At 41.5% G+C, this 27631-nt stretch overlaps 1 protein-coding gene across 6 annotated transcripts in view; it reads left to right on the top strand.

Annotated features, from left to right (window-relative positions):
• Window positions 1–27631, top strand: part of NHSL1 (NHS like 1) — a 231511-nt gene that overhangs the window by 91061 nt on the left and 112819 nt on the right. For 2 of the 6 annotated variants that reach the window (XM_086318063.1, XM_086318061.1), the window contains exon 1: window positions 24976–25276. The exons of the other annotated variants lie outside the window; for them this stretch is intronic. In XM_086318063.1, coding sequence (XP_086174189.1) covers window positions 25261–25276 — 16 coding nt within the window. In that variant the 5' untranslated portion in view covers window positions 24976–25260. Of the gene's footprint in view, window positions 1–24975; window positions 25277–27631 lie in introns of those variants that run through there. 6 annotated transcript variants of the gene reach the window in all.

Below are 27631 nucleotides of genomic sequence, written 5' to 3'. Positions count from 1 at the left end.
CTCGTCTTTTCTCAATTAAAACCAAAAGAGGAGGAATTATAGTGGGATATCCTCTCATTGAGCAGAGTGTGTTTTGTTGGAGCCTCAGTTCTGTTCATTTGTGCAGAGGCATGATTGATGATTCTGGTATTGGCAGGTCAACAGATTGGGTAATTGACATGCAAAGCCTCAATTTAAAGGGTGCTTTCATTCTCTTCTTCTGGATGTTGCCATATGTATTAATAACATTGCAAAATTGGAATCATTTGAATTTCAGTTCACTCCCTTCACAGAAGCTACAAAAATGACCAGAGAATGGCCTTACTAGGTATCAAGGGTAATGAATAATCCATACACTAGGTAATCAATTGTCCAGTGTGGGAATTGGCTGTATTTAAAATAATTTCATCCCAATGTCCTCGCTGATAAAACAGTCGCAGAATACAGAATGCTTGTGCATAATTAGATTAGCAGTGACTTCAGATATTATAGTGGAGAAAAATGGCATGGCAGACCAAAAGCTGCAAGGTCAAGATCCTGTTACTATGTAAATACCTGTGATTTATTTTTGATCATAAAATCTTTAACATTATAAGATTTGAGAACATTTCCTCCATGGCATTAAAAAAAAAAAAAAAACAACTTGGGAAATATTGTCAAAGCAGCACTGCAAATTTGAGAGTAAAATTACACATTACACAAATATTTATGCTGAGGATCACTGTGTATGTTGGAAAAATAGCAAAATGGAGTTTATCTTGGTGTCTTAATAAAAAGAGATAAGAAGAATATTCTCAGTGTGGTGAATGTAATGTTTTCTTTCTACTGAAGCTGACATTCTGTAAAAGAGACAAACAATGAATGCCACTTAATATTTTATCTGGTTTGTTGAGACTGCCCTTTATTAACCTTTGTTTTTTCTTTTGAAATTAGAGTCTCTGTCTTGCTGCCTTATTGCAAAAATGATCCTATTTGTTATTAAATTGATGAAGTTCTATCAAGATATTTTATCTAATACCCTTTCTTTATTTTCTTGTTTTTAGAAGTTTGTGCATTTGCTTTGAGACTTAGGTACTTATTTAGATTACTGGAGATATCAGAGTAATGAAGGAAATAACTTATTGTGAGAGCTTGGGTTTTAAAAGTGAGTAACCTATGTTCTTTTCTCTTTTAAAAAATTCAATTAATTTAAAAATTAACATATAGTTAATATAACCTGTGTTGTTTTCCATGGAAATGTCTTTACTGGGTTTTGAAATTGTCTTTACTTTTTTTGAAATTGTTCTTTACAGTTATTTTAAAAGTAATTAAAAAGACACTGCACATTAATTAGGGTTAATTTTTATTTCTCTTACAACTTGTATTTCTATAATTAGGTATTCATAGAAAGTGTTATATTTTCATGTAATTTCAGAGGTTTGGGATTTAGCTGTCATTTTCTGTCAAATTAAGTGGGGTGTTTGTGTTTATTTTTACCACAGTATTTCCTATCAGATGCTTCAGGTAGCTCCAGTGCTGTCAGTTTTATCTCAAGGTCTGTTGTGCCTGCACTCAGTCACTGTCCGTCTTTACTGTGGTCCAGGTCTTCATCAGCTCTTACCTGGCCTTCTGAAAGGTCTTCTCCTTTTGTTATCTTCACTCTTGTTGTCTTTGAGCTGTTAATATTCTTGAGTCTACACTATAATTGGAGTGATCTTCTTAAAATACAAATACCATATATCTGTGTATGCTCAGTCACTCAGTCATGTCCGACTCTTTGCAACCCTATGAACTATAGTCTACTAGGCTCCTCTGTCCTTGAGATTTCCCAGGCAAGAATACTGGAGTGGGTTGCCATTTCCTCCTTCAGGAGATCTTCCTGACCCAGGGATTGAACTTGTGTCTCCTGCATCAGCAGGTGGATTCTTTGCCACTGAGCCACCTAGGAAGCCCCATAAATAGTCCCCCTTTATCCTTGGTTTCAATTTTTACGGATTCAGTTACCTGTGTCAACTGTAATCTGAAAATATTAAATGGAAAATTCCAGAAATTATAACTTTTAAATTGTACACTGTTCTGAATAGCATGATGAATTCTCTTGCCATCCTGCTCTGTGCTGCCCGGGATGTGAGTAACCCCTTTGTTCAGAGTATCCCACCCGTTAGTCACTTAGTGGCCATCTCGTCTCGGTTATCAGATTGACTGTCATGGTATCGCGGTGCTTGTGTTCCAGTCACCCTCATTTCACTTAATAATAGCCCCAAAGCGCAAGAGTCATGATGTTCACAATTCAGATAAGCCAAAGAGAAGCCATGAAGTGCCTTATTTAACTGAAAAGGTGAACTTCTCGACTAAAGGACAGGGAAAAAAATCCTATACTGACTGATGTTGCCAAAATCTATGGTAAGAAGGAATCTTCTATCTGTGAAATTGTGAAGAAGGAAAAATAAATTCGTGTTAGTTTTGCTGTTGCGCCTCAAATTGCAAGTTATAGCCACAGTGTGTCATAAGTGCTTAGTTAAGATGAAAAAAAGCATTAAATTTGAATAATAAGATATTTTGAAAGAGAGATACATTCTTAAACCTCTATTATAGTATTTTATTACTAGTAATTTCTGTTACTCTCTTACTGTGCCTAATTTATAAATTAAACTTTATTATAGGTGTATGCAGGAAGAAATGTAGTGTACATAGGATGCAGGACTATCCTTGGTTTCAGGTACCCCTAGGGGGTTTTTTTTTCTGATGATCCAACGGAGGTTGGCAATTTGATCTCTGGTTCCTCTGCCTTTTCTTTTTTTTTTTCCTCTGCCTTTTCTAAACCCATCTGAACATCTGGAAGTTCACGGTTCACCTACTGTTGAAGCTTGGCTTGGAGAATTTTGAGCATTACTTTGCTAGCGTGTGAGATGAGTGCAATTGTGCGGTAGTTTGAGCATTCTTTGGCATTGCCTTTCTTTGGGATTGGAATGAAAACTGACCTTTTCCAGTCCTGTGGCTCCTGCTGAGTTTTCCAAATTTGCTGGCATATTGAGTGCAGCACTTTCACAGCATCATCTTTCAGGATTTGAAATAACTCAGCTGGAATTCCATCACTTCCACTAGCTTTGTTCGTAGTGATGCTTTCTAAGGTCCACTTGACTTCACATTCCAGGATATCTGGCTCTAGGTGAGTGCTCACACCTTTGTGATTACCTGGGCCATGAAGATCTTTTTTGTAGAGTTCTATGTATTCTTGCCACCTCTTCTTAATATCTTCTGCTTCTGTTAGGTCCATACCATTTCTGTCCTTAATTGTGCTCCTTTTTGCATGAAATGTTCCCTTGGTATCTCTAATTTTCTTGAAGAGATCTCTAGTCTTTCCCATTCTATTGTTTTCTTCTATTTCTTTGCATTGATCACCGAGGAAGGCTTTATTTTCTCTCCTTGCTATTCTTTGGAACTCTGCATTCAAATGGGTATATCTTTCCTTTTCGCTTCTCTCCAAGGCCAAATTTGCCTATTATTCTGGGTATCTCTTGACTTTCAACTTTTGCATTCCAGTCCCCTATAATGAAAAGAATATCTTTTTTTGGGTGTTAGTGCTAGAAGGTCTTGTAGGTCTTCATAGAACTGTTCAACTCCAGCTTCTTACTGGGCTACAGACTTGGATTACTGTGATATTGAATGGTTTGCCTTGGAAACAGAGATCATTCTGTTGTTTTTGAGATTGCATCGAAGTACTTCATTTAGCACTCTTTTGTTGACTATGATGGCTACTCCATTTCTTCTAAGTGACTCTTGCCCACAGTAGCAGATATAATGGTCATCTGAGTTAAATTCATCCATTCCAGTCCATTTTAGTTCACTGATTCCTAAAATATTGATGCTCACTCTTGCCATCTCCTATCTGACCACTTCCAATTTGCCCTGATTCGTGAACCTAACTTTCCAGGTTCCTATGCAATATTGTTCTTTACAGTATCAGTCACACCCACAACTGGGTGTTATTTTTGCTTTCTGGAGTCATTTCTCCACTCTTCTCCAGTACCATATTGGGCACCTACTGACCTGGGGAGTTCATCTTTCAGTGTCCTATCTTTTCATACTGTTTTCATGGGGTTTTTCATACTGTTTTCATACCCTAGCCTTTTTGTACTGTTCATGGGGTTCTCAAGGCAAGAATACTGAAGTGGTTTGCCATTCCCTTCTCCAGTGGACCCCGTTTTGTCAGAACTCTTCCACCATGACCCATCTGTCTTGAATGGCCCTACACGGCATGGCTCATAGTTTCATTGAGTTAGACTAGGCTGTGGTCCATGTAATCAGTTTGATTAGTTTTCTGTGATTGTGGTTTTCATTCTGATGGATAAGGATAAGAGGCTTGTGGAAGCTTCCTGAGGGTTAGACTAAGGGTTAGACTGACTGAGGGGGAAACTGAGTCTTGTTCTGATGGGCGGGACCATGTTCAATAAATCTTTAATTGGATTTTCTGTTGTTGGGCTGGGCTGTGGTCCCTCCCTGTTGTTTGACCTGAGGCGAAACTATGGTGGAGGTAATGAAGATAATGGCGACTTCCTCCAAAAGGTCCCATGCAGGCACTGCTGCACTGAGTGCCCTGGACCTTGCAGCATGCCACCGCTGACCCACGCCTCTGCCGGAGACTCCTGCACACTCACAGGCAAGTCAACAAACTATGGAAAATTCTTAAAGAGATGGGAATACCAGACCACCTGACCTGCCTCCTGAGAAATCTGTATGCAGGTCAGGAAGCAACAGTTAGAACTGGACATGGAACAACAGACTGGTTCCAAATCGGGAAAGGAGTACGTCAAGGCAACTTATATGATGAGTACATCATGCGGAATACCAGGCTGGATGAAGCACAAGCTGGAATCAGGATTGCCGGGAGAAACAACAATAACCTCAGATATGCAGATGAAACCACTCTTATGGCAGAAAGTGAAGAACTAAAGAGCCTCCTGATGAAAGTGAAAGAGGAGAGTGAAAATGTTGTCTTAAAACTCAATATTCAAAGAACTAAGATCATGGTATCTGGTCCCATCACTTCATGGCAAATTGATGGGGAAACAATGGAAACAGTGAGAGACTTTACTTTTGGGGGGCTCCAAAATCACTGTAGATGGTGACTGCAGCCATGAAATTAAAAGATGCTTGCTCCTTGAAAGAAAAGCTATGACCAACCTAGACAACATATTAAAAAGCAGAGACGTTACTTTGCTAACAAAAGTCCATCTAGTCAAAGCTATGGTTTTTCCCAAGTCATGTATGGGTGTGAGAGTTGAGCGCCGAAAAATTGATGCTTTTGAACTGTGGTGTGGGAGAAGACTCTTGAGAGTCCCTTGGACTGCAAGGAGATCCAAGCAGTCCATCCTAAAGGAAATCAGTCCTGAGTGTTCATTGGAAGGACTGATGTTGAAGCTGAAACTCCAATACTTTGGCCACCTGATGTGAAGAACTGATTCATTTGAAAAGACCCTGATGCTGGGAAAGATTGAAGGTGGAAGGAGAACGGGCCGACAGAGGATGAGATGGTTGGATGGCATCACTGACTTGATGGACATGAGTTTGAGTAAGCTCTGAGAGTTGGTGATGGACAGGGAGGCCTGGCATGCTGCAGTCTATGGGGTTGCAAAGAATTGGACACGACTGAGTGACTGAACTGCCCTTGGGGGCATCTTAGAACATATCCCCTGTGGATAAAGGGGAACTGCTGTCTAACTCAGTCACTCGTCTGTGGCCCCTACTGTGCGTGGAATGAAGTCCTTACAATGGCATGAGACCCTCCTCTATCTTATGCCTTCCTGTCTGCTCTCCCTTTTAACTGCACAGGTAGCAGACAGAGCCATAGCTCTTTCACAACTCCAGAACTTTCATCTCCCAGTCCCTGAGTCAGTCTGGATGCTCCAGTCTCCTCCTCTGCCTGTAACTAGCCTGCTTAACCTTCTGAACTTGCTTTAAAACTCTGTGAAGGCTTCCCTGATCCCTGGAGGGCAGAGCACATTACTCCCTTCTCTGTGTTATTTCTGGGCCTTCTACATACCTCTGTGATTGCATTTATCAGACGCTGGGTTGTACTTATTTGTTTACTCGCCTGTGTCTTGAGCTAGACTGTGAATTCCTTTAGGGCAGGGACCAGGTCTTCCTTATCTTTTTTATCCTCAAGGCTAAGTACCCAGAAAAGGGATGCTGATGGGGTGAGCATAACTCACCTGGGACACTCTTAATGGTGCTGTTTACCCCGGCCCACATGCCAAACAGTACTCTGGATTTGCGTGAAGTGTGGTGGGTCTTAGGTGGCACTGTGTGCTTGCTTTGTCGATTATACTGCTGAATGTAATCTTAACGTGCTCCCGACTCCGGACTTTTCCGAGTGAGGCGAGAGAGAGGGTGCAGTTTGTGGGAACATAATTTTGGTGGCAGTCGGCTGTGTCCTGTTACTCCACGCACACCATGCCTGTATGAGACACTTCGTACAAGCGTTTGACCCTGGCTGTTTTGACCATGAGTAACGCTGACTTAGGGAACAGGGCTGAGGTGTGGGTTGGATGATGCCATGTCTGGTAGGGAGAGGCAGATGGGGCTATTGCCGTCTCTTAACCGGTCTTCCTTCTTTCACTGTTGTTCTCCTCCCCACCCCCACCCTCACCCCAAGCCAGGCAGTCTTAAGACAGCGGTCTCAGCAACCCTGTAAAACATCAAACGGAAGTCAAACTTTGTGACTTCACTGCTTAAAACCTTTCTCAGACAGTTGAATAACTAGCGTCTTTACAGTGTTCTCGGAGGCCCTACGGGGGTGGGCTCTCTGACCCCCTCGCTTCCCCAACCTCATCACCTGTGCTTCCCCTCAACTCTCCTCCACGTCACACCAGACTCCTTGCTGCTGTTAGGACAGGCCGTGCAACTTGACCTTGCCCTCCTCCTAGACTCCCAGCTGTACACCTTATTCTCACCTTCTCTTGCTTTCTTCAGGTCTTTCCTGAAAAAATCACCAGGGACCCTATTTAAAGTTGCCACATCTTTGCATGCTTGGCACTTGAACAGTCTCCGCATTTCCCATGCCATCCTGGGGAGCACTGTGAAGGCTGAGGAGCGCTGGTCCCACCATAAAGCTGGATTCCCAGAGAAGGATGCTGCCCTCCGCAGCTGTATTCCCTTCCTGTGATGCTCTGCAATGTGGAGGATGGGGCTATAGTCTGAGGATACTAGAGTCTGAACTTGGGTGCAGCTGCTCTGGGGTTGCTGAGTGCCGGCAGCCCCACACAAAGCCACCTATAGGAAATTGATCTTTTCATCAAAACTGAGCCTTAAGTATTGACTGCTGTGAGTAACTTTTTATTCCAAGTGTCTGTCACTACTTACCAGCCAATAGAAAGGCGCACATGATCTAAGTATTCTTCTCTCCCGTCCCTTGATGACAGACTTGGCACTTACCGTTTGCAAGTACATTTGTTCTACCAAACCTACGGTCGTGTAAGCCATGAGTCCATCTGGCGTGACTTCTGCTGACATCTCTTGTCACATGGTCCTAACAGCGGTAGTACCCTGCTGAACTCTGAAATCCTGAGGGAAGAAAAGTCACCTTTTACACCTGTGTGTCGTGTAGCAGCACCTCTTCTCTGACTCTCCAATGCAGCATCTCGGGGTGTTTGCTGCCATTTATGGCTGATGACTGACTAGTCACCAAAGACATTAAGTCAACAGTTGTTTACTAAGTTCTTGCTAGAACCCATCACTGTGCTGGGCACATCACATTTTGGCTATGTAAGCGTGTATAATGCATGGTGAGTGCTTGCCTGGCTGAGCAGCTGTCTGAGACCATCTCCCTGGAGCAGAGGGATTTGTTGGCCGGGCTCCTCAGTTAATTCCCTCCCTTTGCACTGTCCTTTACTTAGACTGATTCCTTGGATCTGGGCATCGGTTGTGGATCCTTGTGTTTTGAGAGCTTCTATGGCCTTGTAGACTTGGTATAAATCAACCTTGAAAAAACCATGAGGAGGAGGAAGTCTCTCATAGGAGTGAAGGTGGCTTGGCTTTCGAGTGACCTAGAGTGACCTGACCCATGACCTTCCCTAGAGCAGGCACTCATGGAGACTGGTGGAATGAGGAGTGCCTCTGCCCTGCCATTTTCATGTCCTCCTATTTTCCAAAAAAGTTCTGTTGAGGGCAGTATTGAAAGGAAGATAACCGAAGGAGATGGCAATAGATGGGTGGGTAAGGAGGAGGGATGAGATACAAGGAGAGAAGAGATGATAGGTCTCCATACCTCTCTATTCCGCCTTCTTTTTGCCAACACTTTTCTGACTCCATCTCCTAAATCTGTAAAGTAATGGTGGCAGTCTAGTGGGACTCAGACATGTTTCTGAATGTGCTCCTCGCAGGACTGATTGTTTATAATAGTTAAGATATGTTTGTTTTTAAGACATAGCTTAATAAACCTTTTGTACATGGTTGAAAAGTGTGGGGTAAAAGTAAAGGCTAATCTGTTTACTGGCTAAAATTTCAGTGTACAAGTAAACTGTTAGATTTGGGTTTAATAAATGCTTACCTTGCTCTAAGGAAAACCCATTTATAAGTGAAAGCCACAAGCAGTTGAGATTTCATAAACTACATCACTTGATTTTTGTTTTTGCTTTTCAGTAAACTTTAAAAAGAGAACGTGAGAATAAATATGTTTTATTGTTGTTACAGTTCCTTTGCCTGTGTTCCTGAAGGTTCTCTTTCACTTTGTAACTGGAAATGCCTCAGTTAAAGTAGAAGCTGGGTATCTGGTGTTTCTGGATTACATTTTGAGATAAACCAGAATTCCTATCTGGACACAGGTGTGTACCGCTTCAGTCTTGAGTGGTTGGAGGTTCTTTTACAAAGAATACAAAAGGCAATTTGTGAATTGACCTTGGTGGGTGGTTGGGGCTGGTTCTTGGCTTGGTTGCTGTGGTCATCTTGACTGGTGGTTATTTATTTACATAATTTTTTTTTTCACCCATGGAAAGTACATAGAGTCCTTTGACTTCCTGGAAAAAAAAAAACTTTGATTTTTCACCTTAAAGTAACTTTATTGCAGAGTTAATCAACATACTGTATTCCAACTATAAAAAGATCGTTTAAGTCCTTTTTTATTTCCTTGCTACCCTTCCACGTCCAGTTCTTTGCCCTTAAGTATGAATGTGGTTCTGTTCTAAGGATCCCAGTTCTGTTTGATATGTACAGACTTTTTTGAGCTTGCTTGTTGCGTTTGGGATGTTCTTGTGTGCTTTAGGAAGCTGGTGAGATTGGGGTTGCACTCCTTCAGCATTCTTTTGGATCATCTCCCCTGGAGAAGGAAATGGCAACCCACTCCAGTTCTCTTGCCTGGAAAATCCCATGGACAGAGGAGCCTGGTGGGCTACGGTCCATGGGATCATAAACAGTTGGACACGACTGAGCGACTTGAGTTTCCTTTCCTCGTTTTGGATCATCAGACCTTGGTTATTTCCCACACGCTGGGGTTTGTGTTAGTTTGTGCAGTGGCTCTGTGTGCTCATGTCATTGTAACCAGGGAAGTTAGGTAACTGCGTTTAGAAATCTTAAAGGTTATGTTTAGGTTCCAACTAATAAAGGCCTGAACAAAAACACAATTGTAAGTTTTCATCTGGTTTCTGAGAAAGTTGAGCAAGGTTTCTCGCCAACAAATTTTTTTTTGGAATGGGAAAAATAATCTTCTACAGTAAATCTACGATGTGAACATTTTGAGTTTTTCAGTGCCTGAGAAGTTTAATTATAGTTGTTTGTCAGTGACTTTGAAAAGTTTTGGCTGTGTCCAAAGCAACAAATACACTTTACATTTGTTCCTAATCTACACAACAGATGTGTATACACACATATGTTCATGTACATATAAACACACATATACATCTATAGAAAATGTAAGGAAAGCTTTGCGAAACTACTTACCCTTATAGTATGGGTACACGTGATTCTCTCTCTTTTCTGTTTTATTCTAGTCTATTCTATTAGACAGAAAATGTCAGTCCCGACCTGCTGAACTGGCTTTATCATTCCCTATGAAGTCACAGACTTCTGGCGAAATCATGCTTTCAGTAGACTCCGGGTAGTAGGGCTGTATTATGCCGTGTACCAGGTTGCTCCCTCACAAATGGCAATGCAGTTTCTGTGGATAGTCCATCCTCATGTCCCTGTTGTAGGAGGCCTCACTGACCAGAAGCATCCTGAGATGCAGTACAGATGAGTTGTGCCTATCAGAACACCACTGGGTCTGAGAACAGAGTAAGCCCTCTCCTAGGTTTCCCTCTGCGCCCCCAGCCCAGAGCCATGCTGTGCTTGAAAACTTGCAGGCAGGACCGAGTGATTTCCAGCATGGACCTTGCTCCCTGCCTGAGCACAGCCGTGCACAGCCTGCTAATGCACTCCATGGCTTCCTTGCACCTGCTCACCGGCCCAAGGGAAAACTCATGAATAGCAACGTCTGATGAATTTCTGCCCTGATCTGGAGATTTCTCTGGCATTATGCTTCCTGGCCTGCTGTCCATCCATCCCCCATAGAGGAAAATTAGTTAAGAAGTTCAGTCCATTTCACTTTACTTTCAAATTGTTGGACTGTAGCCTGTATGTGTCAGAGATTCTGTGTCTGAACTGGATAAGAAGCTGCATTTTCTTTGAAACATAAAGTTACTGTAAAACCCTGACAGTTGGTTAGAGATCCTTTCTAAATTGTGTTCATATGGACTGCATGTTAGCTTACATAAAATGTTAGAGGAAAATGCCTTTCATTTTTATTTCTCTGTAACAGAAGCTTGTTCCATTCGTTGTTCAGAATTCTAAAACAAATAAAAAATTAACGAACATCTTTCTGAAGTTTGCTCCGCAAATAGAGTCTGTTTGCAGGTCACGGTTTACCCAGTGCCCACTCACGTCTGGTCTCATTTCATTGTTCTGATAGTCCTGTGAGATGGTAGGATGGGGACATCTCCCCCTGAAAGCTGTCCTGAGAGATTAAGGGGCTCGCCTGAAGCCTTACAGATAATAGTGGTATAGTTGGATTGAAATTCACTTCTCATGACTTAGTCCCTCCCTCTCTGCATGATTCCGTGTAGTGTTTCTACTCAACCCTCAGAGGACATTTGAAGCTTGTTTTGATGCCTTGGTGTCAGTGTCATTGACCCTTTAAGAATCTGGTGTCACCCTGGTGGTTATTGAGGTTTGCAGGGATCCTTGCTTGGGCTTAAGGTGGGTCTCTGGTCTGCCGCTTTCTTGTTCCACTTTTGCTGTAAAGCTGTGAGCTTTCCTTTCCACTCTTGTAGTCTTGCTTGCCTCTTGTACCCACCAGTCTCTGCTATGGGGTTTCTAATATGTTACCTTCTGTGGAAGGTCTGGGCAATCTAGTTTATTACAGCAGTAGTGACTGAAGGATTATAAGATCCTAAGCCATGATCCTGTGAGTATTAGTGACTGAAGAATTATAATAAGATCCTAAACCACGATCCTGTGAGTATTGCTGTCTGGTCAGAGACTATCTTGACTTCTTGGGTCTCGACCACATTTTGAATGGTTGAGTTTTTCAGAAAAATGGTCTCTTGATAAGTGGAATGTTCTGTAATATGTAAATATGTTTTTCCCACATTTATCTTTTTCTGTTGGCTTTTCTTTTTACTACAGTTAAATAAAGCACATGTTTGTGTTAATGTTATGGAATTGTAACTATATTTGGGCATCCCAGTTCTTATTGTAAATGTTAAATTTTAAACACATCTATAAAATCACTCTGAGTTTCCAAGTAGGATTACTGTATTGTTTCACTTAAAACAAGCAACATCACTTTTAAGCTTTGGTTTCATCTTTAACCACTTTCTCTAATTACATATTGAGCTCTCACTTGCCACTCTTTTCTCCGACTAATAGATGGACACCAAATACATGTGTGTGTGTGTGTGTATTGTTTTTCATGTGGTTGGAATGACCTCTCCATATCTTTAGTTTCGTATTTTTCTTCACATCATCTGCTTATAAAAAAGTTAAAAGATGGTGATGATAAGACATATTTTTATTATCTGAAGTTGGTTCTACTCTACTAAACCTTTTTGGCCGCTTAAAATGATGTTTGATCCTCCTGAACACAAATGAGAATTATATAAAGTGTGACTGAAAAAGCTGATTTGTCTCTCTGCCTTTTCTATAACTTTCTTAATAAACCACTAATCTCCCAATCCTTGGAACTAATATGACCTTTTAATAGTCTGTGTTGAATAATCTTCATTTTGCATCCTAGGCTTACAGTAGTTGTTCAGTGAATGTTTTGATTTATACATAGGAGAGTTGCAAAGATGTTTGGGTGCAGTTTGAAAAATTGAAAATAGAGATGTAGAAGAAAACTTTTTTTCTGTGACTCAAGAAATGAGGCCTACAGAAAAGTAGCAGTTTCGGTAGGGATTGCTATCCTCTCTTTCTCCAAATATAAGAGAATTGATGAAAGATGCTCACTTGTGATATCAAAAACTTTTGATATCCAGCATAGTTACTTTGTTTTGTGTTTGTAAAGTCTCAGAGATGACAATTGTAAAGATGTCTTTCATTTTTGATGAAGTGAAATTTCAAAGAATTCTTACTGTTGTGGTTATACCTAGAGAAAGCAGCTTTAGCAACTCTTTGAGAGAGAGCTTACTGAAGGAATGACCGACCACGAGTTTTTTCTCAGTGCCATTTGAGAGCATTTTAGTAAATATTTGAATATAGTTCCTAAATTGGAGTTGTGAAGAGATCTAAGAGTTACCTTAAAAAAACAAAGGTAATTTGTTAGGGCTGGAAGGAATCTCCAGGATAACCTGGTGTGACAGACGAGAAGCAGGGATCCAGGGAGGTGAGCTGCTTGCTTTAAGACCTCACAGCCAAGAGCCCAAGGGCACAAGCCCAGTTAGGTTGTGCCCTTGTGTTATTTTCTCCTCTTTTAAATACTATCGCAACTGTGTTCCTTTCTATTCGTTTCTTTAATTTTGGCATTCCTGACTTACCTGTGATGGTCTAGTGACAGATTCCTTTGCTGACCTTAGAGAGCAGGTTTTGGAAGTCTTTCGCCCACTCTGTGTCACAATGAAAGTTTTCTAAATAGATGTGTCGAAGACAAGCAGCTTACTGATGATGGCAAAGGCAAAAGAGGAACAGCATTCACCCTGGAAACAGGCTCTTCTGGGTCACTTTGCTTCTGCTTACAAAGGCAAATTCATTCATGTTTCAAGGAATTGAAGGAAAAGAAACAAACAACCCCTTCCTGCAAACAAACCGAAGACCCCAAGGGTCCCAGGCTGCAGCCTTTCCTTGGTATGAGCTGAAGGCCCTAGAGATAGTTGAATAACTTACAGCATCAGAAACCCACCTGCCTCAAGAGAAATAAGTGTATTTTAAAACTGTGAACCTTGTATTATGGTTTTGACACAGACGTTTTTCCTCTTGAGGGACTGTAGACTTTCATTATCCTTAACAGCTGAATCTGCTGAGATGTGTTAAATAAAAATAAAGCATGAAGTAAATGCCAACTATTTCCATCAAGAGAATTGTAGGTGACTTCTATTAGATGTTAAGTGAAGAAGAGGGGAAAAAGAGAAAAGGAGAGAGGAGAGAGGAAGAGAGAAAGAATATGGGCGGGAAGGGAGAGAGGAAGAGGTAAAACAAAAATAAAAATGGAAAAGGCTCAAATCTGTTTGATCAAAGAGGAGAATCAGAAAAGAGCTGCTTCTGTGGGATGCTCTACCCACTGTGGGTCGTGTAACTCTGTGATTATCCTGCAATGTGGCAAGAAGCCACCCTGAAACTGGTCTGCCAATTTGAAGAACCATTTTCCTGCTTATTTTTAAACTCCTAAGGACAGAGAAAAAGACTGAAGGAGCCTAAATGCTGCGGTTTCCTCAAACCATTAGTGTTGTAAATCCTATGGGTCCTGAAATAACTTGCTATTCCTGAATTTTCCAACTGCCTGGCTACTCAGAAGACTCGACAGTTGAAAGGGAAATGGTTAGCTCTTTCCTTCAAGTGTCGTCTGCAAGGTCTAAGTGGGTCAGAAGTTGCAGAATGTGGTGACGTCAGAGATAAACTACTCTTGTTAAATGGAGATTCTCTAGCTCTTTATACAGAGCTTTCAGTTTTTTAAATATTTTATAAATCAAAATATTTTAAATTTATAAATCTTAAGTAACTTAAATGTTAGACTATTTAATTATCTATGCAGAAATTTTCAGGAGCCTGAGCATTTTAACTTGGTATCTACCTTTTAATGTTTATGATATTGCTTGATGATTAAAAGTAATTAAGTAATTATAGTCCAGTGACTGTCTCTGGTTTCTGGCTTATGTTTTATTAATAAGTAAATTGTGGCTGAACTTGTGTTCCTCCTGGTTGGCTGGTACGTGATCTTGAACTCTGTTGATTTGTAGTCTGACTTCTCTTTAGAATGATTTAGGACCGTGATTTTGTGGATAGAAGATCTTGTGTTGCACCTGTTTCTATAGTTGAAGGTTGACTAATGTTTTAACTTCCTCACATTACTCAGATGCTTAGAAGAAAATGATACAAATGACCTCTTTATTTTAGGTTAGTTGGATTTTTGTGGGAAGGGTTGCCATTGAAATGTGTATGTTTGGAGTCAGTCCCTTCACAAGCACATTGATGAAATGCACAGCATGAAAGGATGTGAGGTTATTTTGATGCTCCAAAATATACACATATTTGGTGCCCTGACAATGGTAAACCTTGAAGAGAATAAAATTTCACATTCTAGTGGTTTTATTTTGCTTCTATACTACATCCATTGTAAATGCACCAAGAAAGGGGATCTGGGGTCATTATTATGACATCTTTTGGTGTACTCCCTCCAGCTGGACACACTGACTTCAGCATTCTTGTATGGATACTTCCAGAAAAATTTTTTTTTCCTTTTCTACTTCCATCATCCTTCAAATATTTAATTTAGGCTGAATGAGAGAAGGAAAAACTGCCTTCTGAATTTGTTCTGACGAACTTGCCTTGAAAGAGAATAGCATCTATGTTTGAAAATGAAGCCTCTTTGGACTAGTAGTCTTAAAAGAAATGATTTATAAAAATTCTACCGTATGTTCAACTATTTAATAACTTATTTAATGATGAGTTTTAGTACAATTGTGTGTGGGGCAGTAGGATCTAATTCTAAGGAATATGTTAAATATTTTTATGGCTTTTCACAGGAATCATTGTGCTGTTGGATAGATAGCTCATGCAGATTTTACACACTTTCCTCTGTTTGCTTTTGAATGAAATAGTAGAGTGATGGTAATTCTGGTTTAGGCTATAAGCACTCATCATCTGTTGTGTTTCAGGTACTTCTCAAGGGTTGGAAGTAGGTGTGCATGAGCAAGTCCTTATTTTAACAAGTAACTCATTTGAGATGGGCAGACAGAATTGTGACACTATCATAGCTACCTAAGTAAAGCTGGGGAGAGAAGAGTGGTCAAGGGTGACTTCATAGAAGTAAAAAAACAAAATAAACAAGCTGTGAAGGTAGGGCTGTATTCCAGACAGTGACAGTCTGATCTAGGACGGTGCAGCTAGGAGACCATATGGATTATGGAACAAAGCCTACTGATAGGGTGGCTTAAAGGGAAATGGCCAGAAAATTTGCAGAAGAGAATTGAGTTCAAGTCCAAATTTATTGCTGGATGAGGAATTTGGGGTTTATTCTTATCTTGAGTTTCTTACATAAGTAGAAACATGTGTTTTGTTTTGTTTTCCTCTCCCCTCAGGGAGAGAATAGAGCAGTTGGGGCTCTTTTGGAAAGATGTTGTAGGTATGACAGTGGTTTAGGAAGTCTGACTTAGAAAAAAACAAACTACTATAAAGTTATAAAGGAATATTGTCACTTGAAGAAATATCTTAGCCATTGGCACAACCTTTTGAAGCTTCTTCTGGCTGGATTGAATGGAGCGAGGTTTCACATTAAAGGCTCCTTCCTCCTGTCATTGCCTAGGAAGTATCCTGTGCGCCTGTGTGGGGTGGACTGAAGCCCAGTGGACAGCAATGGAGTCAAGGAATCTCTGCACATCTAAGAGGAACAGGAGAGGCTGTAGGATGATGTAAGAGCTCAGGTCAACGTGGACACTTATCCTACATTCCCTAGGGACATAGAACCGCAGGGGCCCAAGGGTTCTTAAAAAAAGAAGAAAAAAAGAAAGAAATCATTGAGTGTTAGAAGAGCTAGGGTTTCATGAATGTGACAAATTTCATGATAAAGAGACAAATGAGGGCTTCCTTCTTGGTTGTGATGTCAAGAAGTCTAGATTTGGCTCTGAAGGAAAAAAAAAAAATGAAATAACTCTAAAAACTGCTTTTAAACTGGCCAATTAAAGCAGACTTTCCATGATTCCAGGAGGAAATACAGTGACTTAAAGAGGCTACCTACAGCCAGAAACCATTCAAGAGCCCCCAGTGCAGTATTTGCAGGACACCCTGGAGCTTCATGTTTGGTTTGTGTTCAGCACAAAGTTAGCTGTCTTTAATGACCCAGGATTCAAAGGTCTCCTGAAAGAAAAGTGACTGCAGGAAAGGATAAAGGTTGTCCTTAGGATCAGGTTGGTCAGCCCTGGCTGCAGAGTGCACAAAAATCAAACAGGATACCAGGTTAGATGAGGTTAGGAGGAGGAAGTGTCCATAACAAAGTCCTGTGTGCCAACTTTCCTAATGATGAGCAAGCTGCTTACAGAGGTGGCCAGACTGGGGCACTGTGACCAGTGCATGCTGAGTCACTTCAGTTGTGTGCAACTCTATACGACCCTCTGGACTGTAGCCTGCCAGGCTTCTCTGTCCATGGGATCCTCCAGGCAAGAATACTGGAGTGGGTTGCCATGCCCTCCTCCAGGGGATCTTCCTGACCCAAGGGTTGAACTCGCATCTCTTACATCGCCTGCATTGGCAGGCAAGTTCTTCACCATAAGGGCCACCAATAGTAGCTTTAAACTAGCCAGTTTAAAGGTACTATGTTATCTTTTTTTTTTTTTCCTTCTTTCTTTGGGTCTGTGGGAGTGATAAATATGCAGAAAAACCCAGACTGAATCTCTTTCTTCTGAGAAATTCTGAATATTGGTAAGAACCGAAGTATCCTAGCACAGTGGGTGAGATGAGAATGACTAATACTTTGGTAAGATGTTCAGATGGTGTCAGTCAGCTTTGGCCACCAGCATGGCTTCTTCTGTGGACATTCTCATACAAACAGTCTCACAAGGTTTCAACATCTTCAGTCTCTGGCAGTGTAGTGGAAATAGGAGCACCTGTGATGGGGAATATGTGTTCGGTCTCCTCTGACTTTTATAAAATATATTATAATTAATTTATTTTTAACTGGAGGATAATTGCTTTATAATATTGTGTTGGTCTCTGCCATACATCAGCATGAATCAGCCACAGGTATACATATGTCCCCTCCTTCTTCAACCTCCCTCCCACCTCCCACCCCATCCCATCCTCTAGGTTGCCACAAGGCATCTGATTTGAGCTCCCTGTACCTCGCAGTGAATCTCCACTGGCCATCCATTCTGCGTTTGGTAATATACGTGTTTCCATGCTGGTTTTCCCACCCTCTCCTACCCCCACAATGTCCACAAGTCTGTTCTGTATGTCTGCGTCTCCATTGCTGCCAAAGATACAGGTCTGAAAACAGACCTTGCCTGATTGAGTACCTTTTTAGTTGATGTGAAACAAATCCTCAAATGGGTATGGAAAATGGTTTTTCCATCTTTGGCTTTTTGAGTAAAAGTCAAAATCAGGATGCATTAAAAAAAAACAACAACAACTAAACTATGGTTTGCCTGTTTTTCCTGTATAATTTTGTTTTCCATTTTGCCAGGAACAAAGTACAATTTTGACCCCATCTAGACTCACTCGTTATATGTATTATGCAAATTAATTCCTAATTTACCCACATCCTTACTATTTTATTGAAACCAAAGATTTTTTTAGCAGGCAAATGAAATAGCACTGGAGTGGTTTGGAAGACATGAGTATCTAAACATTTTTGGCTGTACTTGTGGCTACCACTCCCTCTGTCTGAGACAATAATATTAAACTTTAACATGATGCAGAATGTTGTAATCCTACAAGGGAGTGAAGAAGTTGGGTCTCTAAAGTCATGGTTGGCAAAGGCAGGACATTTGTTCTGTCCAGAGGACTGTAAATTCTTCAAACAAGCATCATCCCTGGCCCGCTTCATTCACTTAGTCTTCCTAGGGATTAAGTTTTGAATTTCACTAGCACAGAGTCGGACACGACTGAAGCGACTTAGCAGCAGCAGCAATGATTAGTTGCTGTTCAGTTGCTAAATCATGTCTGACTCTCCGAGAATCTATGGACTGCAGCACGCCAGGCTTCCCTGTCCTTCTCCATTTCCCAGAGTTTGTTCAAATTTATCTCCATTGACTTGGTAATGCCATCCAACCATCTTATCCTCTGTCATCCCCTTCTCCTCCTGCCCTCAATCTTTCCCAGCATCAGGGGCTTTTCCAACGAGTCAGCTCATTGCATCAGGTGGCCAGAGTGTTGGAGCTTCAGCTGTAGCATCAGTGCCTCCAATGAGTATTCAGGGTTGATTTCCTTTAGGATTGAATGGTTTGGTCTCCTTGCAGTCCAAGGGACTCTCAAGACTCTTCTCCAGCACTCATGATCAGTGGTAGTAGATAATAATTTTTTTCTTCTAATTTTATTGATATATAACTGACATATAGCACTGGTGTACAGCATCATGGTTTGCCTTACATACATTGTGAAATGATTAGCACAATAAGCTTCAGTTCAGTTCAGTTCAGTTGCTCAGTCATGTCCGACTCTTTGTGACCCCATGAATCGTAGCACACCAGGCCTCCCTGTCCATCACCAACTCCCGGAGTTCACCCAGACTCACGTCCATCGAGTCAGTGATGCCATCCAGCCATCTCATCCTCAGTCATCCCCTTCTCCTCCTGCCCCCAATCCCTCCCAGCATCGGACTCTTTTCCAATGAGTCAACTCTTCACATGAGGTGGCCAAAGTACTGGAGTACAATGAACATTTATTGTTCAGTTGCTCAGTCATGTCCAACTCTTCACAACCCCATGGACTGCAGCATGCCAGGCTTCCCTGTCGTTCACCATCTTCCTGGAGCTTGCTCAAACTCATGTCCATTGAGTTGGTGATGCCATCCAACCATCTTATCCTCTGTTTTCCCCTTCTCCTGCCCTCAGCCTTTCCCAGCATCAGGGTCGTTTCCAATGAGTCAGCTCTTCGCATCAGGTGGACAAAGTATTGGAGCTTCAGCGTCAGTCCTTTCAATGAATATTCAGGACTGATTTCCTTTAGGATTGACTGGTTTGATCTCCTTGCAGTCCAAGGGACTCTCAAGAGTCTTCTGCCACACCACAATTCAAAAGCATCAATTCTTCGGCACTTAGCCTTCTTTATGGCCCAACTCTCACATGACTCAGAGAAGGCAATGGCACCCCACTCCAGTACTCTTGCCTGGAAAATCCCATGGACGGAGGAGCCTGGTAGGCTGCAGTCCATGGGGTCGCTAAGAGTCAGACATGACTGAGCGACTTCACTTTCACTTTTCATTTTCATGCACTGGAGAAGGAAATGGCAACCCACTCCAGTGTTCTTGCCTGGAGAATCCCAGGGATGGGGGAGCCTGGTGGGCTGCCGTCTATGGGGGTCGCACAGAGTCGGACACGACTGAAGCGACTTAGCAGCAGCAGCAGCTCACATGACTACTGGAAAAACCATAACTTTGACTACACGGAACTTTGTCGGTAAAGTAATGTTGCTGCTTTTTGATATGCTGTCTAGGTTGGTCATAGCTTTTCTTCCAAGGACCAAGCATCTTTTAATTTCATGGCTGCAGTCACCGTCTGCAGTGATTTGGGAGCCCAAGAAAATAAAGTCTGTCACTGTTTCAATTGTTTCCCCATCTGTTTGCCATGAAGTGATGGGACCGGAGGCCATGATCTTCGTTTTTTCAATGTTGAGTTTTAGCTAGCTTTTTTACTCACCTCTTTCATACTCATCAAGAGGCTTTTTAGTTCCTCTTTGCTTTCTGCCATAAGGGTGGTGTTGTCTGCATATCTGATGTTATTGATGTTTCACCTGGCAACTTTGGTTCCAGCTTGTGCTTCATCCAGTCCAGCATTTCGCATAATGTAGTCTGCATATAAGTTAAATAAGCAGGGTCACAATATACAGCCTTGACATACTCCTTTCCCATTTTGGAACTAGTCTGTTGTTCCATGTCTGGTTCTAACTTGACACTGTTAGATCTGTTGCTTCTTGACCCGCATACAGATTTCTTGAGAGGCAGGTAAGTTGGTCCGGTATTCCCATCTCTTGAAGAATTTTCCACAGTTTGTTACGATCTACACAGCCAAAGACTTTAATGTATTCAACGAAGCAAAAGTAGATGTTTTTCTGGAATTCTCTTGCTTTTTCTATGATCCAGTGGATGTTGGCAATTTGATCTCTGGTTCCTCTACCTTTTCCAAATATAGCTTGAACATCTGAAAGTTCTTGGTTCATGTGCTGTTGAAGCCCAGCTTGGAGAATTTTGAGCATTACTTTGTTAGTGTGTGAAATGAGTGCAATTCTGCGGTAGTGTGAGCATTCTTTGGCATTGCCTTTCTTTGGGATTGGAATGAAAATCATCTCACATAGATAGAATATTAAGGAAATAGAAAAAAAAAAACATGTTTTTTTTCTTGTGATGAGAACTCTTAGGATTTACTCTCAATAACTTTCATATTCAAATACAGCAGTTTTTTTAAATTTGTTTTTTATTGAAATATAGTGACTCAGCAGGTAACGAATCCACTTGCAGTGCAGGAGACACAGGAGATGCGGATTCGATCCCTGGGTTGGGAAGATCCCCTGGAGGAGACAATGGCAACCCACTCCAGCATTCTTGCTTGGAAAATCCCATGGACAAAGGAGTCTGGCAGGTAACAGTTCAAAGAGTCACAAAGGGTCAGACACAACTGAGCGACTAAGCACAGCATATATTTGAATTACACTATTGTGTTAATTACTGCTGTACAGCAAAATGACTCAGTATATATATATACATTCTTTTTCAAGTTCTTTCCAATTACAGTTTATCATAGGATTTGAATACAGTTCTCTGTGCTATGTAGTAGGACCTTGTTGTTTATCCTTTCTTTATACACCAGTTTGCATCTCATACTGCAGTGTTAACTATATCTCTCAATTTGTACATTACATCCCTAGTGCTTATTTATCTTATAACTGGAAGTCCGTACCTTTCGACCACCTTCATCCAACTTTGCCTCCTTCTCACCCCAGGTAACTAGAAATCTGATCACTTTTTCTATGAGTTTGTTTGTTTTTGAAATATAATTGACCCAAAACACTGTTAGTTCCTGGTACACAGCAAGATGATTTGATATTTCTGTGCATTTCAAAATGATTGCCCTGGTAAGTCTAGTTATTATCTGTCACTGTACAGAGATATGGTATAATCGTTAGCTATATCCCCACACTGTATGTTTCATGCCTGTGACTCATTTCTTTTGTAAGCGAGAATTTGTACCTCAATCTCTCTCACCTTTTTCTCTCCTCCCTCCACTCCCACCCCCAGATAATAATTTTAATGAATAGTTCTTATTAATTTTTCCTAGTTGGAACAGCATGCCTTTTCATACTTTATTTCTCAAACATATTCACAATTGTTTGGTGAAAACAAGGGGTTTCGTTTTAAAAATGATAATCTTATTCAATTTTAATAAAGGCCTATTCTGTTTCCACTGCTTGTGTTTAATGCCGTGAGCTTTTCAGACAGTGATGTCTATCATTTCACCAATCTAAGGTGGTGTTTGTGCTCTTTAGAAGTGTTACATCATGGAAAGGTTTTCTTTTTGGTAGTATACTTTTGCAGTAATAATTTAGCCACAGTACATGCAGTGATTTGGGAAAAACAAGTTTTAAGCCCTTGTGATCATAAATTGAAGTCAGTTTAAAAAGAAAAAAAATTATACCCCTTCTCCCACAGTCACTACCTTGCTAAATGTAGTCATTTCCTTGAGCTCTTGTACGAAAGGGCCACAAATGGGGTAGCTTAACAGAAATTTATTCTGTCGTGGTTCAGGTGCCTATAGGGCCCACTCCAGTACTCTTGCCTGGTGGACTACGGTCCAGGGGGTCACAAAGAGCCAGACACAACTGCGTGACTGAGCAGGCACACACGCAGGACCATGTTCCCTGCCAAGGCTCTGGGGGAGGATTCTTCCTTGCCTCTTCCAGCTTACGATGGCTCTAAGCATTCATTGCCTGGTGGCTTCATAACACTAATCCTTGCCTGTTTTCACATAGCCTTTTTTGTGTCTCTGTGTGTTCTTTTCTGTCTCTTATTATCCTTATTAATATTGTTGTTATTATACTTAATACCACCCTAATCCAGTGTCCTCTCATCTTGATCCTTATCTCAAGTATGTGTACAAAGACCCTATTTCCAAACAAGGTCACAACCTGAGGTTCTGATAGGTAGGAACTGGTGGGGAGAGGACACTGTTTAACCCATTAGATTACAGATGATTTAACCTGGATAGCAAGAGTAACTTGGTTAAATGGTAATAGGCAAGAAGCTATCATTGATCATTATTAATTTTGCATATTCGTCTATTATATAATTTATCCTATTGTATTATAGTTATTTGTTATATTTACTCACTTACCTCTTACATTAAATCATAAGAAAGCAAAGATTGTCTTTTTTCTTGACATAATGCACTTAACAAAATGCTCATTTATGTTAATATTAATATCCATTTCTGTATATGTCACAGCAAAAAATCAAGTAGGTTAGGATAGAACCTTAGAGTTAGTTCAGTCCCTACCATCAGTCTGCACCTCTGTGCTGCTGCTACTAAGTCACTTCAGTCGTGTCCGACTCTGTGCGACCCCCATAGACGGCAGCCCACCAGGCTCCCCCATCCCTGGGATTCTCCAGGCAAGAACACTGGAGTGGGTTGCCATTTCCTTCTCCAATGCATGAAGGTGAAAAGTGAAAGTGAAAGTGAAGTTGCTCAGTCGTGTCCGACTCTTAGCGACCCCATGGACTGCAGCCTATCAGGCTCCTCCGTCCATGGGATTTTCCAGGCAAGAGAACTGGAGTGGGGTGCCATTGCCTTCTCCGACACCTCTATGGGTCATGAGCTAATATACAAACCAGCTAGATAAGGCTGTAGACGTGGCTGCAGTCATGTTCTCTTTAGTTTCCAATTCATTGTTCTTTCTACGTTGTCGGGTTGTCTCCGTATTAAAAGGTTTAAATGTGAGTATCCTTAGAATGCTGTTAAAAGCATGCAGTCATTCCAACCCTGGGTACTAACCTATGTTCAGAAGCCTTAACTCTTCAAGGTGTAGAGTTTCTCTCTGTGTATGCAATTTAAAAAGTTCAGTCTAACCCACAAGAATACTTTCAGGAATATCTTTGCAATTCATACATGGCATGAAAGACCACTCAAGATAGGAAAGGATAAAGGATGACTCCAACACTCTGGGGGGAGGGTCAGGTGGTTGAGATGGTCAAGGCTGAGTCAGGTGGTTTGACTTTGATCTTGAAGTGGCTGCTACTTAGTTGGACAAATCACCTTATCTCTGAACCGTTCTTCCCCATCAGATGAGCTACTAGGTTCCTTCTAGTTCTGTTCTAAGAGTGAGTATCACTGTTTATCATTCTGCGTGCAGGCTTTTCATTCCTAGTAGCTTCTGGCTAGGGACCACTTCTGTTTCTCAGTGGTCATAGCAACTAGTATTACTACAGTGACTTCCTTATGGTAGGGAGCTTGTTAACCAGGCCTTGCTAGTGATACTAGATGAGGAGCAAAACCCAACTAGGCTATGCTGAGCCCAGTGTTGAAAGCCAGAAGACTCAGAGCATCCACAGTCTGTAGCCATGGCTGCAGCAAGCACCCTAGGACACAGACAGATAGATAGATTGGTTCTGAGTCAGCTTCCTGTATCCTGTAGAGTCAAGAGGAAGACCTGCACACAGCAGCGGGCTTGTGAACAATGGTCACTTCCTGTGACCAGGAGACTGGAGAGAGTCTCTAAGGACTGGAGGACACTCCCTGTTCATCGGGCGCTTTCAGGCAGGAGTACTCCTGGGGCCTCTTCAGATCTGTAATAAAACTTCAAAACAATCTGTCACTTTTTAAATCTGTGTTAAAGAGTGTACAGTAAAGTAAGCCTTGAACTTGCCAGAGTGAATTTTAGCTTTCTAGTGGAGGATGAGATACTTAGTGATATACTAATAACTGCAACAGAGTTAGAAGTTCACATACTTGTGAATGAATCTTGTGTGTGTGTCTTTATTTCCACATCTGAAAAATGGCAATGCCATAGAAGTGTAACACCCTTCACATTTTTTATCCTAACACAAAAGCATATTAATAGTGTGTGTGTATGTTAGTCACTTCAGTCATGTCTGACTCTTTGCTACCCCAAGAGCTGTAGCCCCCCAGGCTCTTCTGCCCATGGGATTCCCCAGACAAGAATACTAGAGTGGGTTGCCATTTCATTCTTCAGGGGACCTTTCCAACCCAGGGATCGAACCCAGGTTGCCTGCATTGCAGGCAGATTCTTTACTGTCTGGGCCATCAGGGAAGCCCATGTTAATAGTAGTGGTATCTATAGTAGTAGTAATAACAACAGTAGTCAGTGCTTCCATAGTACTTTACAATTTGTCTGGCTCTGTTTTGAGCCCATTTATGTAGACTCAGCTGTGTGTACAATTTCATATTGCAACGTTTAGTGCCAGATCTGTAGTAGTATATGAGTTGTTCCACATGAGAAAGAGTGTGACTAGCAAAAGAATAATGATGACAAAGCATAGTCGTGATAATTAATAGCAAACAGTGAAACCGAATCGAGGGATTTCTTTTTTGTGTTGTCGATCACGTGAGGTGCTCCATCTGCTTCAATGGAAAATGCTGAGAGATAAAGACAAACTAAACCCGGCCCTCGCGCTGCCCAGCACTGGACCACACGAACAGCCACTGCCCACCTCCCGGCTCCCCTCACTTTCCCAGATGATCCTGGCCGATTCCAGGGTGTGAAACTCCCCGTGAAAGATAGGGAGGTGTCAGCAGCTCAGCCCAGAAAGCTGGGGATTGGGCAGTGGCTTCCTGTAATCCCCGGTGCTGGCTGGCTGCCCCGTTCTTGGCAGTGAGGGCTGGGCGGTGGGCTGGAGACAGCTGTGTGAGCCCTGCTGCCTGCGCGGCCCGGAGCACTGGCCCCTCATGGAACTGCCGCACCATGTTCTGCCTGAAAGGTGAGGGGGCTTTGGGCCCACCAGGGTGGTGAAATAGAAGAATGTTCATTCAGCATCAGAAACGAGGGCTGATTCTCTTAAAATCAAAGTTGGAGAGAGTTTTGTTAAGTATGAAAGTGAAAAAGTCATTGTTCTTTTCTGGTTGCAAACAGGAAGAAAGACCTCCTGCTGGGGAGATGGAATTTTTCTTTTAGACAGGATATTTCTCTGTTTGGATGCGTTTGGGATGTGTTTTGTCATAGACTAAGTAATTAAAAGTTTAGAATGAAAGGCAACTTCATCATCTAAGTGGGCATGGTTTACAGTTGGGGTATGAGTCCTGTTAGAGAAGTTTTCATGTGATGAGTTGCTCGTGGAAAGGGCTAGAGAGAATAAGAAGGGGGGAGCAATCCTATTACTTGCAGCTTTAATGTATGAACTTAGGAATGAAATTAATTTTACCATAGAATAGAGATTCTTGTCCTAGCTATGTGTGTATGGACTATAGCGCTTTGGGAAGTACTGGAAGATGGTAACTATATAGAATATATGTACTGATTCTCCCATTAGTTGCAGAGTGCTTTTCTCTCTTTAAGCTATTATTTTTTCTTCAACTCTTTTTCTTCCAACTCATTGTAATTATAATTTAAGCATTTGAGAATGTGTTCTTCAATGAGATTGTTGGAATGGGGGAGTTCAAATGAATTTCCTTGGAACTGGAGTCGACTATTTTGTTCATATCTTTCAGTGTATGTCAGCCTGTTGATGTGAAATTCTTGACAGTTTTTCAATTTGGGGAAGTAAAGTGAGCCTGGCTTGCTTTGCTGATGGCTTTTCTGTCCTCCCTCTGTCCTCACTGTGTTTCTAAGCTGCAGACCAGTTTTCTCTACTCTCAGCCTTTACAGTTTTAACCCTAACCTGACACCTTAAAAGCCACCCAAGTCTTTAATATTGAATTCTGAGTTTGAGTTATTTGTTTATATGGTTGGTACAAATTTGATCAAATTGACAAGGTAAAAACAGGAAAGAACTTCACATCTTTTCCTCCCTAAGAGTTCAACTAATTCTTATTTTAGTGTATTTAGTTGAAATGGATTTCTAAGGCAACCCATCAGCTGAAGTGAATTTGAGTGTTTCTGAAAAAATATTCTTAGGTGAAATGAGTCATGGGCCCTCCTGACGCTGTTTCTCAAAAAATTGTTTGCTCCCAAAAAAGTGTGACTAAGAAGAGCCACAGTTCAGTATCATTGGATGAGGATGCCTGCGATCCTGGTGTCATCTCCCCAGCTGAAGTCATTATGATCTAATGATAGCTTCCGGTTTAGAGTTTCTAATTGAATGCAGGTGTGCAGTTGTTGCAGGGCATGTCTTCTGTTGCTTCAGTGTATTTGCCCCACCCATTCCCATCACAGCAATTTCATTTTATAAAGGAATCTTACCAGTTTCATGGACTCTTAGTTTCCGAGGTAACTTGGGAGTTTGAGAAAGTCAAATGAGTGGCATATGATAGCAACTGAGTGAGTGCTTTTATGCTGAAGTGTGTGTTCTAATCAGGAGTCCACAATCCCTTTTAAAATCTACTTTCCCATTTCCCAGCAGCCAGGACAACCATTGACATTTGCTCTCTTCCTGTGATTTGTAGCCTCTTGGTTTATAATAATGATTTTTAGGTTGCCCTCTAGGCCCTACGTGTATGGCCAACCCCTGATAAAGTCATGGTGAGATTAAGCGCAGGAATATCAAGGGCTGCTTGGGATGCTTGTGTCCTTCCTGCATTTGTGTTTGCCTCTGTTGGAGGCTTTTTCAGAGGATTTCACTAATTGGCCTGTTTCTGTGGCTCATTGAGGTCCTAGGAGCTCTTTAAGTCTGTCTTTATGATTTGCGTGGATATTAAAGGAAGCATGATTGCCCTTCTTTTGGGTTAAATCATGTCTTGTGTATTTCTTTTAATTGTTAAAAGAAAACACATCAAACAGCCTCCCACATGCATGCAGAGTTTCCTTTTCCCCATTCAGGCTAGTTGTTTTTTTTTTCTTGAAGTCATGTCTACTCAGTTTTTGGTCGATTTGGTGCTAGCAAAATTGCCTTCTTGGAAGAGAGATGTCATCTTTATCATTGCTGTTGACTATAATAGCTCATGTAGTTATAATCTCTACTCTCTACTGTTGCCATTGAAATAACTCAAATACATTCACTCCACCCAGGTTTTTTCCCCATGAGCAACATCTGAGCTCCCAGTCTCTGGGAACATGTTCTCTCAAGTTCTGCCCAGTCCCTGTCGGTAACAAAGCCATGGTGTGTTGTTCTTCACTGTGTAATCAGGGGTCTTGGAAGTGAGTTTCCAGCTTATTAAATAATATGATTAACAGAAAACTA

This window comes from Bos grunniens, chromosome 9, assembly GCF_055505025.1.
Source record: "Bos grunniens cultivar Pamir isolate PY7600 chromosome 9, Bosgru_T2T1.0, whole genome shotgun sequence".
In the NCBI taxonomy this organism is placed as follows: domain Eukaryota; kingdom Metazoa; phylum Chordata; class Mammalia; order Artiodactyla; family Bovidae; genus Bos; species Bos grunniens.
The sequence above is the reverse complement of the archived record's forward strand: the minus strand, read 5'-3'. Positions and strand labels throughout refer to the sequence as shown.